The sequence below is a fragment of the Pelodiscus sinensis genome, chromosome 15, assembly GCF_049634645.1.
Source record: "Pelodiscus sinensis isolate JC-2024 chromosome 15, ASM4963464v1, whole genome shotgun sequence".
In the NCBI taxonomy this organism is placed as follows: domain Eukaryota; kingdom Metazoa; phylum Chordata; order Testudines; family Trionychidae; genus Pelodiscus; species Pelodiscus sinensis.
This window is the reverse complement of record NC_134725.1, coordinates 608,215-622,100: the sequence shown is the minus strand read 5'-3', so window position 1 is coordinate 622,100 and position 13,886 is coordinate 608,215. Positions and strand designations below refer to the sequence as shown.

Here is a 13,886-nt window from a genome sequence, read left to right as displayed (position 1 = left end):
TTGCCTCTCAGAGCCCACAATTGTCACCTGCGCCCCCTGGCCCTGGCCCTGCCCCTGCTGACCAGCCCTCCCCTTCCACCTTAGAGGGCTGGATGCTTATTTGGGGAAAGCCCAGGGCCCACCGGCTCAGTCCCCTGCTCTGATGGGGAGGGTGGGAAGGCCCCCAGAAGATACTGAACGGGGCTGCTGATGCTTCAACTCCTGATGTGCGACCCCCCCCCCCCCAACATCAGCAAGAGGGCACCCACCAAGGTCACCATGGGTGTGTCTAGACTACATGCCTCCTTCGACGGAGGCATGTAGATTAGCCAGATCGGAAGAGGGAAATGAAGCCGCGATTAAAATAATCGCGGCTTCATTTAAATTTAAATGGCTGCCCCGATCTGCCGATCAGCTGTTTGTCGGCAGATTGGGGGAGTCTGGACGCGATGCCCCGACAAAGAAGCCTTTCTTCATCGACACAGGTAAGCCTCGTGAAACCAGGCTTACCTGTGTCGATGAAGAAAGGCTTCTTTGTCGGGGCATCGCGTCCAGACTCCCCCGATCTGCCGACAAACAGCTGATCGGCAGATCGGGGCAGCCATTTAAATTTAAATGAAGCCGCGATTATTTTAATCGCGGCTTCATTTCCCTCTTCCGATCTGGCTAATCTACATGCCTCCGTCGAAGGAGGCATGTAGTCTAGACACACCCTATGGCAGCAGAGAGGGATAGCACCTCTCAGAGTCCATGCCTGAGGAGAACTCAGATGGAGCTCCCCCGGCCCCTCCACCACCAGTCATCGCTGCCGAGGCAATTGTTGACTCGGTTGCCAGCAAGGAGGATGCCAAGGCCACGAGGATGGATTTTAGGTCCATCTTGGAGGAGATTGAGGCCCTGGGTCTGACCCTGCTTGCCCAGGGAAGGACAACCCCCATGAGTGGGCCTCGATCTGAGCGGTGACCTGGTTGCACCACCTTCTCCTTCTCGCTACCTCTTGCGCTGGGTGGCTACCCCCACTCTCACCCCTGATATTTCATGTTGCCCCAGACACCGATGGCACTCTGCCTGAGGACACCGAGCCTCTAGGAGTGACAGCCAGTGCTGAAGGGCTGGGCCCCGGGCTTGTGGGCACCCCCTCCATCTCTGAGGCAGAGCGGTTACCCTCCCTTCCTGTTGCAGCCCACCTGCTGCTCCCACCTTGTCCAACGCTGTGGCTTCAGACACAGTCCACTGTGACACCCAAGCCCGGTGTCGGTGCGGGCCCCCTCTCCACCCCCGTCCCCCAAACCCGATCAGGAAACATCGCAACCTGGTGGCTTAGGCCCTGGGGAATGTAACCTTGCCTATTCCTTGACTACAGCTCTGATCCCTGTCCTAATTCTGTTACCTGGGGTTCTTTCAACCCAAACCTCTCGGTAACTTTTACTCTCTGCGAGGTGGTGTCAGGAAATAATTCAGGGGAGACACAGTCGTCTGACCGATAGATGGATGGTACAAACAGGACAACACAATAGTGCTTTCACTTAAAGCTAAACTTTACTTAGTCTCAAGCACTTACACACGTCCGCAACAGGCTAGCAAAACACCCCCACCCTCGATAGTTACCGAAGTTGAGTGTGGCTCTCGCATGACACCGGGCAGGCTTCCGATGGCCAGTCTTCCGTCTGCCGGTGGGGACGGAGATGCGTCCAGACGTGAAGAGTCCTCAAGGAGTCCTCGAGGCGTCCCTCCAAGTGTTCCCCAAAATTGTCCCCCTAGCTCAAACTTTCCTTCCCTATTTATCCATTAGTATTACAATAACATGTCACTCAAGAACTTGTTAGGCAAGCACTTTTTAAAGGTTGGGCAAGAGGTTTTCTTCTGATCATCACTTTCACCAGATGCGTTTTTTTTCTTTTTCAGATACTTCATGCTCGGGGGCCCTGCTAGATATATGTCTTAGGGCATTTAGACAAACTTCCTGTTTTTCTAAATGTATAGCTCAGCGATTTCATTAGAGATTTGGACCTCAGGAAGGACGCAGGGGTCAAGTTGCCCTCTCTGTGGCACACAAACTCCCTTTTTTTCCTTGACTGTGGTCTAGGTCTAATTTGGGCCTGTTAGCTTGGTTGCTAAAGTTTAAGCAGTAAGCAATAGTGGTTCAGGCACATTACTGGATTTGCTGAAATCTCCCCATACAGTCCTGCTCCCACTCCCGGTCCTGCTCCTCCTCCTGCCCCCACCGCAATGCCCACCCTTCTCTCATCCCTCTCCCACGCTACTGTTACTGCCACCCCCCCACGGGAGCAGTCTCATTCCCGGTGGCTGCGGGCAGCCCTTGGTGTGGTTTTTGTGCCCCCCCTATTGCCAGTCCTCTAGGTAGGGGCTGCCTTGTTCCCTCAGCTGCCCCCTCCCTTGCCGGGGATGGGGACGCGTCACACAGCACCACCGCTTTTGGAGCTGTGCTGGGGATCTGATCCCTGCCTGCCCATCTCCATGGCCCGTGAGGTCTACTCAGGAGTTCTGATGGAGGATGACGGTAATCCTGTCACCTTGACCACCGTGGCACTGAAGGCGGAGCTGTTCCAGTTCCTCACGGACACCCATGGACCCAAGGACAAGGTGCAGGTCACCCTTTGGTGCTGGGGGGACTTCACCCACGTCCTCCGGGCCAAGAGGGCCCTCTTGCAGGAGAGGAGAGGGACCAAGAGGCAGGACATCACAGCCTACCGCTGGACCCGCAAATTTTGCAACTGTCTCCTGGCCTTTGGGTCAGGGAGTTGTCTCTAGCAGGGCCTGTGGCAGCCTGATGATCACCCTGCCCATGAGGATCCACCCCAGCCCTCATCAAGCAATTTGCCTCCTTTGCCACATTAAATGCCCAGGGCTGTAGGAGGGGTCTCCGCAGGAGCTGGGTGCTCTCCTTCCTTCAGGAGGGGGAGGTACTCGGTGATCTTCCTGCAGGAAACCCACATGACTCCAGTCATCGAGGCTGGCTAGCAGCTGGAGTGGCTAGGGTGGTCACCCTGTTCTCTTGCTGAGATTCTGGCTGCACTTTTCCCCACACCTGTTCATTTGTGCACACCCCTTCCGTGGCCTCACAAAGTCGTGAGCCCTCCTCGTCAGCCTCCTCCTGGCCCTGGTGAAAGCTGCCATATACAGCACCAGGAGGAGGATGCTGGACGAGGGGTTGCTCTGGAACTGTGAGGCCAATTTCTGGTGCTCCTTCGCTCACATATCTGGGCAGAGTTCCTCTGGGTGACGTCCACTGGCTCTCTAGACAGCTTCAAGGAGCAATGGGTGCTCTGCTTGTTGTCCCTGTCCAATTCCCTTATTTTGAACCTGTGACCTGCACTCCTGTCCCTGGTTTTTTTCCCTCCATTGTCCCAAGGAACTGATTGAATCCCAGGTCCAGTGGTCCCTCCCACAACGCTGGGTCGGGAGCTGTTTGTAGAAGTGGGTGTGCTCACCCACCTTCTAGGATTTCTAATAGAAAAGAGGAGACTGAGGGGGATGTAGTGAGGCCTAAGCCAAGAAGTCCCAGTTTTATTAATCTCTCCTCATAGGGCAGTTGTTGCAAACCCCTAATCGGAAAAGGGCAACAAAAATGAACTTTTTCAAATGCCAATATATCTTTGAGATGAGGCGACCACATCTGTACACAGTATTCAAGATGTGGGCGTACCATGGTTTTATACAGAGGCAATACGATATTATCTGTCTTATTCTCTATCCCTTTTCAAATGATTCCCAACATTTGTTTGCTTTTTTGACTGCTGCTGCACACTATATGGATGTTTTGAGAGAACTAGCCACAATGACTCCAAGATCTCTCTTGAGAGAGCTAAACAGCTAATTTAGTCCCTATCATATTATGCATGTAGTTGGGATTGTTTTCCAATATTCATTACTTTGCATTTGTCAAAATTACAATTCATTTGCCATTTTGTTGCCCAGTCACCTAGTTTTGTGAGATCCTTTTGAAGCTCTTCACAGTCTGCTTATCTGCAAATTTTGCTGCATCATTGTTTATCCCTTTCTCCAGATCATTTATGAATATGTTGAATAGGATTGGTCCCAGTACAGACCCCTGTAGAACACCACTAGTTATTCTCCATTCTGAAAACTGGCCATTTAGGCCTACCCTTTATTTCCTGTCTTTTAACCAGTTATCAATCCAGGAGAGTCTCTTATCCCATGGGATTCTCTTATCCCACGATTGCTTACTTTGCTTACGAGCCTTTGGTGAGGGACCTTGTCAAAGATTTTTGGAAATGTAAGTACACTATATCCACTGGATCCCCCTTGTCCACATGTTTGTTGACCCCCCCCTCAAAGAACTCTAGTAGATTAGTGAGGCATGATTTCCCTTTAGAGAAACCATGTTGACTTTTCCCCCAACGCATTGTGTTCATCTGTGTGTCTGACAATTTTATTCTTTACTATAGTTTTAACTAATTTGCCCAGTACTGATGTTAGACTTACTGGTCTGTAATTGCCAAGATTACCTCTAGAGCCCTTTTTAAATATTGGCATCACATTAGCTATCTTCCAGTCATTGGGTACAAAATATGATTTAAAGGCTAGGTTACAAACCAGTTAATAGTTCCGCATTTTCACATTTATGTTCTTTCAGAACTCTTAGGTGAATGCTATCAGGTCCCGGTGATTTGTTACTGTTAAGTTTATCAATTAATTCCAAAACCTCCTCTAACGACATCTCAATCTGGGACAATTCCTCACATTTGCCACCTAAAAAGAATGGCTCAGGTTTGGGAATCTCCCCAATATCCTCAGCCATGAAGACCAAAGCAAATAATTCATTTAGTTTCTCTGCAATGACCTCATCATCTTTGAGTGCTCCTTTAGCATCTTGATCATCCAGTGGCCCACTGGTTGTTTAGCAGGCTTCCTGCTTCTGATCACTTTGAAGAATAGCTAGCCAAAAACTCAGACTCCTTTTTGGCCTCCTAACTATATTTCCACACTTAATTTGACAGAGTTTATGCTCCTTTCTCTTTTCCTCACTAGGATTAACTTCCACTTTTTAAATGATGCCTTTTTGTCTCTCACTGCTTCTTTTAGTCGGTTGTTAAACTACGGTGGCACTTTTTCAGTTCTCTTACTGTGTTTTTTATTTTTGGGGTATACATTTAAATTGCCTCTATTATGTTGTCTTTGAAAAGTTTCCATGCAGCTTGCAGAGACTTTACCTTTTAATTTCTGTTTAACTAACCTCCTAATTTTTGTGTGATTTCCCCTTTCTGAAATTAAATGCCACAGGGTTGGGCCGCTGAGCTGTTTTTCCCACCACAGGGATGTTAAATTTACATTATGGTCACTATTTCCAAGCGGTCCAGTTATATTTACCCCTTGGATCATATCTTTCACTCCACCTAGGACTAAATCAAGAATAGCCTCTCCCCTTGTGGATTCCAGAATCAGCTGCTCCAAGAAGCAGCCATTTAAGGTATCAAGTAACTTTATCTCTTCATCCTGTCCTGAGATGACGTGTACCCAGGCAATATGGGGATAGTTGAAATTCCTCACTATTATTGAGGTTTTTATTTTGATAGCCTTGCTAATCTCTCTTAGCCTTTCATTTGGAGGGAGGGATAGCTCAGCAGTTTGTGCTTTGGCTTACTAAACTCAGCACTCTGAGCTCAATCCTTGAGGGAGCCATTTAGGGATCTGGGGTAAATCTGTCAGGAACGGTACTTGGGCCTGCTGTGAGGACTAGACTCCCTTCTGGCTCTATGAGATAGGTAGGTCACTATCACTGTCCTGCTCACATGGTCAGTAATATATCCTTACTGCTATATTTGTATTAGAGCATGGAATTGCTACTCATAGAGATTCCATAAAACAGTTTGATTTATTTCAAATTTTTACTTCATTTGTTTCTATGCTGTCTTTCACAGATATTCCTGACTCTCATTTAAACTAGAGGAGTCTTTATGTGATGCGGTGACTTCCATAAAAAGATTGCTTCTTTTGTCTCAGGAGAGAAACAAAGAGTTATAAGATGCTTTTTAACTGAAATGCTTTTTTGACCTTTTAGTCAAATGTCCTAAAAGTTCATAAAGCATCTTTAACGCCAACAGGAATAATCCTTCAGGTATTTACAATAAGTGCCTGCTTGGGCAGCAAGCACACAGTTATGAATAACTTCTGGCTTCCACCTATTTGGAGATGCTAGGTTCCTACATGTGTAAGGAATAATGACTTTCTTACTTAGTATAAAGGGGACACGAACTGCAACATCTGGACTATTGAAATTATTCCTAAACCAGCACTGTTTGTACATTAATTCTGGCTGCTGTAGCATTCACCAGCTGCAAAAGATGGCCCTTGTACTTCTGTTATCAAAACCTACCTTTGCTTGCCTTCCTCCCTTTTAAAAAAAATATCCAGCCATATTCAAATGAGACCAGTGATTTGTTCTCTACAGAGTTTGGTGTCTTTGTGGATTCCTATGGAAGGCGCAGTCGGACAGAGGACCTGAAATGGAATCGCTTGCCTTTGGCTTTTGGTAGGTGTTGAATGACACTTACCAGTTTTGTATTGGTTCCACCTAGTTCCAGTGTTCTGAAATGTTCAGCATTCTGGGGGCTACCACATCCAGGAAACAGCCCCAGTAGAAAGCTAACTTCCCATTAAGCTGCGCAGCTTCCCATTGAGCCTCATGCAGGGTCTCAGGGCTGTAGTAGAGCGATGTCTCGCCCCAAGCCCTGAAGTTGTAGCCAGACAGTAGGGAGGCACCTCTCTCCACTGGGCCTAGTAGAGAGCTGCTGCAGGTGGTGGAGAAGCACCCCTCCCTATCAGCCCCAACAGGAAGCTGCTGCAGCTGGGAGAGAGCAGTCCCTCCCCACTGACTGTGGCAGCTCTGTGCTGGGGCCAGCAGGGAAGTGTCCAGTGCAGCAGGTCTGTCACATAGGCGGGGGCCTCAGAGGGAGGGGGGCATGAGCTGGACCTGCTAGCCACCTCTGGGGTGCAGCATGGTGCCCCAGGGCTGGTCGGAAGGCTGGCAGGCAGGCATCCTGCCTTAGCACCCCTGCGCCCCACCTCAAGCCCACCAACCCAGAGCTACTTCCTGCACCCCCAAACCCCTTATCCCCAGTCCCCCTGCAAAGCCACTTCCTGCACCCCAAACCCCTTATCCCTAACCGAGCCCCTCCCTCTTGCATCCCAAATCCCTAGGCCTATCACAACCCCCTGATTCACCCCACAGACCCCTCCTGTATTCCAAATCCCTTGTCCCCACCCCACAGCCTGGAGTCCCTTACTGCACACCAAACCCTTCATCCCCAGAGCCCTCACACCCTGCACCCCAACTCTCTGCCCCAGGCCTGAGCCCTCTCCCATATTCATAACCCCTTGGCCCCCACTCCCACAATATGAATTTTGTTATGTATACCATCATATGTCATGTATGTCATTGTTATGTATGTCATCACCTCCACATTGGTGCACATAACAAAATTCATTCCACTGAGGGGTGGGAAAAAGTAGAGGGTGCACTGGTGGGAAGGATCCTCTTCAGATTGTGTTTTCTAGTGGTTACATCCATTTAGGTTTATACTTATTTTTAACAGCCTTTCTGAAGTGTGAAGAATAAGAGGAAAACTAAATCAAAGTGATATATTTGATTAATGTTCCCAGCCTGACAGTGGCTAAATTGGCCATTGTTAAATATTTCAGAGACATCCAGGCACCATTAAAAATTTCAATCTTCCATTTTAAAATGAAACAAAGGGTCTTTTGCAGTTCCTAATAGACTTTGTCCAGTTAACATCACATAAAAGGGATTTTAAAATGGACTATTATGACTGATATAATGGTATGGGAGCAAACAGCTACAAGGCAATGCTCCTTTAAGCTTGTTTCTCCCCATTTAACATTTTAGTATATAAACACGCGTCCTTAAGTCTATGAACTGCAGGAGAGCAGGAAAATGTTACCTTTGTCCTGAAATTTTCCTGAATTATTTTCATTAATGTAGACTCTGTGCATGGTGTTCTTTCTCTCTGCAGCCTACAGAGAGCCCTACCTGTTTGTGACCCATGTCAATTCTCTTGAAGTGATTGAGATTCAGGCTCGTGCTTCTCTAGGGTAAGTCATGCGCTGCTCAGCACTTTGCAGAGAAAAAGTATGATTTGCTGCAGGGTGTTTTTCAAGAATAATGTACCACAACCAGATTAAAGATGGTTTTCTTCCCCCTTCACTCAGTACTCCTGCACGAGCCCACTTGGATATCCCAAGTCCTCGGTATCTGGGGCCAGCAATTTCATCGGGGGCAATTTATCTGGCCTCCTCCTATCAGGACAAATTAAGAGTTATCTCCTGTAAGGGAAATTTGGTGAAGGAGTCCAATGATGAACACCACAGAGGATCCTCCACTACACGCAGGTATGAGTTTCTGTGCTATATTCAGTCCAGGCCCACCAATGGGGGCAGGGAGTTGCCTTGGAGCCTGGCAAATTGCTGCTACTGCAGAAGCAGCAGTAGCTGAAGCCCTGGGCCCCTTTGAATTGCTTCCAGAGCACTGCTCCATGGGGCTCTGAGGGCTGGGGGTGAAGGGGGGCGCAGCACTACAGTCTCAATGACTGAGGACTGGCTGCCAAGGCTCTAACCCTTCCACCTGAGGTCCCACCCCTTCCAGGGGCACAGAACTTCCCCCCCCCACACACACACCTTGTCTGGGGGCCCACAGAAGCTGTCAGCCCCTCTGTTTCAGTCCTGTTCCTCATGCTATGTAGGCAGCATTAGCTCTAGAGCTTTTTCTCTGGTATTGTTGCATGACAATCTCATTTTGCTGTAATGGAAAAACTTCCTCCACAAATACTTTGAAAACTTTAGTGATTGTTTTGAAAAAAGGAATGCCCCAGGTGACGAAGACTCTCTGCATGCATCTGTGTGTGAGATTCTTTCTGAAAGCCTTTTAACTACCGTAATTTAGCAAATATAACCCGCGGGTTATATTCCTTTTTACAAACCCCGCACCCCCTCTGCGGGCTATAGTCGTGCATAGGATTTTTTTTTTTTAACAGAAATGAGAGAGGATCCCCTCCCCTTCACTACCTTTGCCGTGCTGGGTACAGAACAACGCGGGGAAACTGACAGGGGCCTCAGCAGCAGGGAACGCTCCGGAGCTGGGGCAGAGACATCCTCAGCAGAGGCAGGACGCTCCCAACTCGGGCTAACAAAGGGAAGGAGCCCGGAGCAAGTTACAGCCGTGGGCTTTTTAAGCTTTTCAAACTTTTAAAGGGTAAAGGTTTAAAGTTTAAAATACAAGCTAAAATCAGTGACTCAATACGCGGTCACAGTTACAGTTGGTCCCTAGATTAGGACTGGATGAATTAGAGGAGTTTGTTTTCTTAACATGGCTACTTGTGGAACAAAGTATCCTGATTAAGAAAACCTGCATAAATGTTCTGTTTTAGAACAATAATACAATTAGACGTTTAAACATTGATACAATACATTAATTTTTTTTCTTGAAATAAATTGCTTGTCCCTAATCATGGAATTATTCCTTAGCTACAACAGCTGAGGCTGCCAAAACAGGATTTGGACCAGAAATGATATTTTACACTCATGCTGATGTGGCCTTGAAAGTCTACTGCTAACATTCATTATTGCCATGAAAATGGAACACAAGTGATTTCAAATGATCTTTAAAAGCCAGAATCCCAACCCTTTAAATAGTGCCTGTCTGAATGTGACAGTGTAGGAGAATGTATTAAGTGACGTGATCTTGTTGTGTTAAGCAGAACAGGGCCAAATTGGTCAGGTAAGTGAATATTGTGACTGATCGTGCTATGTTGTAGAGTGAAAAGTGTTACCTATAAAATGAGAGAGAAATTTAAAGCTTGGCAAATTTGTAAGCTCTGTGCTCCCATCCTCTTATCGGAATGCTTACATAGATGTCTTGTAACGTGTGCTGCCTGTGCAAGACTTATGAGGTGTAAATTAATTTTTGCTGCACTGTCACATAGGAAAAGCCTACTGTTACATCCAAGGGAAAATAAGTTCTTATAGCCATTGCATGGATTTGATTTGTGTTGAATATTCCATAAGAAGCTGAAATGTCTAGCTTAGTAGAGATACCATTAAAGCTCTTCAGAAAGAGGATAACATTATCTTCTGTAATAGATAACTGTAGCTTTAAACAGGCTATAGATAGAAATTAACTACCTCTCATGAATTATCATCTAGGCTTCTTTAGAACACCATGTTAAAGAAAAACTGCTGGTAAGATACTCTATAATAATAATGTTCCATCCAGTCAGGACTTGTTTGGTGGCTGGTAACAAACCTTTTCAGGTGGTACTATTATAGCTACAGAGCACGCAGCTGGGAGCCTAGGAGTGTGGCTTTTCTGAACAATTCAGGGAAGTGGTTAGCATTTTTCAGTAACGCTGAATTAGCTCTGGCTGTACTTTTATTTCAACAATGTGAGGCGAGTAGGGGTGGGGGAGAAATACACCCTTGTTAATTAAAAATGTAACTTTAAAGTTTTTGTCACTCAGCTGTCCATACCCATTGTTTTTGAATGACAGTAGCCCTATTAATAGAGGTCCTCCCACATATAATGAGCACATAACCAAGCGGGTAGCATCAAGCCCAGGACCACCAGAAGGTCCAAGCCACCCTCGAGAACCAAGCACACCACATCGGTATCAAGAGGGAAGGACAGAGTTGCGCAGGGACAAGTCTCCTGGGCGACCACTGGAGAGAGAGAAATCTCCAGGAAGGCTTCTGAGCACCCGCAGAGAAAGGTCCCCTGGAAGATTGTTTGAAGAGAGCAGCAGGGGGCGAACGCTTGTGGGAGGTGCAAGAACTCCACTCTCACAAGTCAATAAGGTAAGCTGGAACTCTGTCAAATGTCTGAGTCTCCCACTGGGGAGTGGCTGTTTGCATAGTGAAAAGCCTGTGTGAGAGGGGCTTCAACCTACACCCACTTTAACTCATGCGTTCAATCACAGTACAACTAAACATATATGCATTGGTGCTCTGAAAATCTCTTCCAAAGAGAATATTTTCCCCCAGTGCTAGTTTCATGCCAGGGTGTTTGGATCTGTGTTTGACTGGTGTACATCTGTGAATGAAGAGGGCATCTGCACTGAGAGAAATCAAGTCCACACTGGAAATGAGAGGGGGGGGCGTTATTTGGGAGAAGGCGCTTGTCAGGAGCTCACTTTATGCCAGGTAAATATGGTGACCTTCCCCTCACTGGTAGGGGGAGATTCATGCCACACAGCATTTTCATATAGACGGGGGACACATGGTACTCAGTAAAACTCTGCTTCTGCTACCTACTGACAACAGTGCTGCTTATATGACCTGGGACCACATATAGGAGAACAGGAATGTTTTACTGCATCTTGTGTAACTTGTCATTTTATTTCCCTGCTAGGTCTGGGACCAATCGTCAGTATAAGTCTCAGCTAGACAAACTTACTCCTCGTGATCTGCAGGATAAACAAAGGACATGTACTGAATATATGTACTCCATGCTTCTGCTGCCTGGTTACCAAAACAACCTTATTGGGCCAGAACTGACACTGCATCAGGAGACACATGACTCTAACAAGGATTGTCTGCCTCTCAGTTTATTCCTCTGCACCTTCCTGCAGTCATACTGTTTGCACTTTGTACTACTGTTACTCTTTCAAGCAGTTCATAAACTTTCTGTACTCTAGCTTTAGTCCTTAATAGTTCATCAAGGAAATCAAATGGGATGAGGATCCCAGCCCAAATCTTAATGTGGTTAGCACCATTTACTGGAATGCGTGAGGGCCTTGTAAATGGCAAAGCCACAGTGACTTGGTTGCAGTAGACAGCATCACTAGATAGGCTCTACAGAACTGGAGAGAAAATCTGGATCTGTTTGTTTTAGGGCATGGGGGCCTGTAACCATCTAATCAAGGGATCTGCCCTCCTTCTCCTCCATCTGAACAGACCTGCACTGGAGCAATTTGAATGAGAACAAAAGAGAATGAGCTTTAAATGTGGGAGTGGAACAAAGTGCATTGTCTCTGACATTCTAGGGTATGAGACTTTTGACCCAGGTTTTCTGCATGGCAATTGACTGCATGCTGCTGCACCATCACTCTGGCTACTCTCTCGTTTTAGGTTGCTGTGTTAAGTATTGTCTTGTACCTCACCTGTAAATTAATTGAAGTCCTTAGATCATGCTGCAAAATGACCACCATGATTTACTGGAGAATTAGGCACAGAAGAGAGTGTTACAATCCTTATTGTATGACAAGGAATCACTGTCCTTCACCTTCATGTCACCCCAGTATCAACCATGACCCCCTTCAGGCTATGTCTAGACTACACTGGTCTATCAGAAAAAGGTATGCAAATCGCGTACCTTTTTCCAATACTTTTTTCCAGAAGAGGCTTTTCTGAAATTTAGCCCATCTACACTGGGCCAAATTTCAGAAAAACCTCCTCTTTCGGAAGAGCCCTTCTTCCTCGTGGACTGAGGAAGACAGGGCTTCTGAAAGAGCGTGTCTGCTCTGCCACAAAAAAAAAGTGTGGACGCGGCAGGGTTTTTTTCCGGGGTACCTCTGGTATCCCGGAAAAACCCCATAGTGTAGATATCACCTCAGAAATTGCATCTGAATCTTATGGTCATTGCTTTCCATAGAGGCTACTCCCCACAGTGGTTGTCAGGTTGTCCCCCCCCCCCCCCCACCCCCAATCGTCAAAGGAAAGCATGAGAAAGGACGTACACAGAATTCTCTCTCAAAAAAGATTCTTCTTTCCTGTCATGGTTGTATTTTCTTGTACAATAAGACCTAATAGTCACGACACTAGAGAGTATTTACAATAAACAGCTTTGGCAGTTACCAAACACCTCACCTCTGCTTTTGCCTCTAATCTCAAGCCATTTATGGCTTCATATTCTCCAATGCCATTAACATTATCCCTTGTAACTGAGACAGAGATCAAATGATTTTCAAGGCAGGTTTTGACCATTCAGTCTGCTTCAGTGACCTGCTGAGTGAACAGCCATGTTCTCTATAAATGGAAGCGAGCAAAACGGCATCCAGTTTTCTCATTGGCCAAGCCTTTTATCTTCTGCTTGTCCCTTGCCAGCCAGTGCTAACCTGTCCTAGACATCCATAAAGCTCCAAATGCCGTGACAGTGCCCTTTGGCAAGTTTCATGGCTATTGTGTTCTGTTCTCTTCTCTGTTGCGTTACTTGAGACCAGATGAAATTTGTCTATGATCTCTGTGACCTTTCAAAATACTGAGATGAGTTCTTTAAATCTTTGCATCTCATGGCAGATCTTCATGGCCTAGAAATGGACTTGTCAAGTCCTGAGAGTGTATCTTGTGTCATGTTTGTGAAATGCTTCCTGTTATAGAGATAGCTCAAAGGACTTGTACATATTTACAATAAACTTTATATTCTTAACAAAAGGGAATTTAATTGGTTTCTACTTGTTTATTGTAAACTTCATTTTTCAACACTAGCTTTTTGTTTTAATGTTTTTTGTGGACAGCCATCTTCAGACATTGGAGGGACCTCAGATCAGTCCTTCCAAATCCCATGAAGAAACATTTGGATTACAATTTAATGTCATATTTATGCTATCGAAAGCTTGTTACCTAAAATCTTAAAGTACAGGATTTTTGTTCATTACCTTTTTATTATTGACAAGGGAGGAAACCAGACATACAGTTCAAACTCTACCTGGAAAACATTGCACTTAAAATAGTTTGTTGTTGAACAATAACCAAATAAAACAATTGACTAGCATGGTGAGGTGATCTTTTCCTTCCATGCAGGGTACCACTAAGCATTACACCAGATCAGCCAGTCTTGGGAGCTATAATTTATAGGAGTGCAAGCATACCAAAGAGCTCACCTTCAGAATATTCTGCCTTTTAGCAGACCTCTTCCC

At 46.2% G+C, this 13,886-nt stretch overlaps 1 protein-coding gene across 1 annotated transcript in view; it reads left to right on the top strand.

The window, feature by feature from the left end:
- LOC102451575 (citron rho-interacting kinase-like) overlaps nt 1-12,654 on the top strand; it is a 358,679-nt gene extending 346,025 nt beyond the window's left edge. The window contains exons 35-39 of the mRNA XM_075897800.1: nt 6,413-6,493; nt 7,995-8,073; nt 8,191-8,370; nt 10,524-10,827; nt 11,381-12,654. Of these exons, the coding sequence (XP_075753915.1) occupies nt 6,413-6,493; nt 7,995-8,073; nt 8,191-8,370; nt 10,524-10,827; nt 11,381-11,404 (668 nt within the window). The 3' untranslated portion in view covers nt 11,405-12,654. The remainder of the gene's footprint in view (nt 1-6,412; nt 6,494-7,994; nt 8,074-8,190; nt 8,371-10,523; nt 10,828-11,380) is intronic.
- Nucleotides 12,655-13,886: the final 1,232 nt, after the last annotated feature.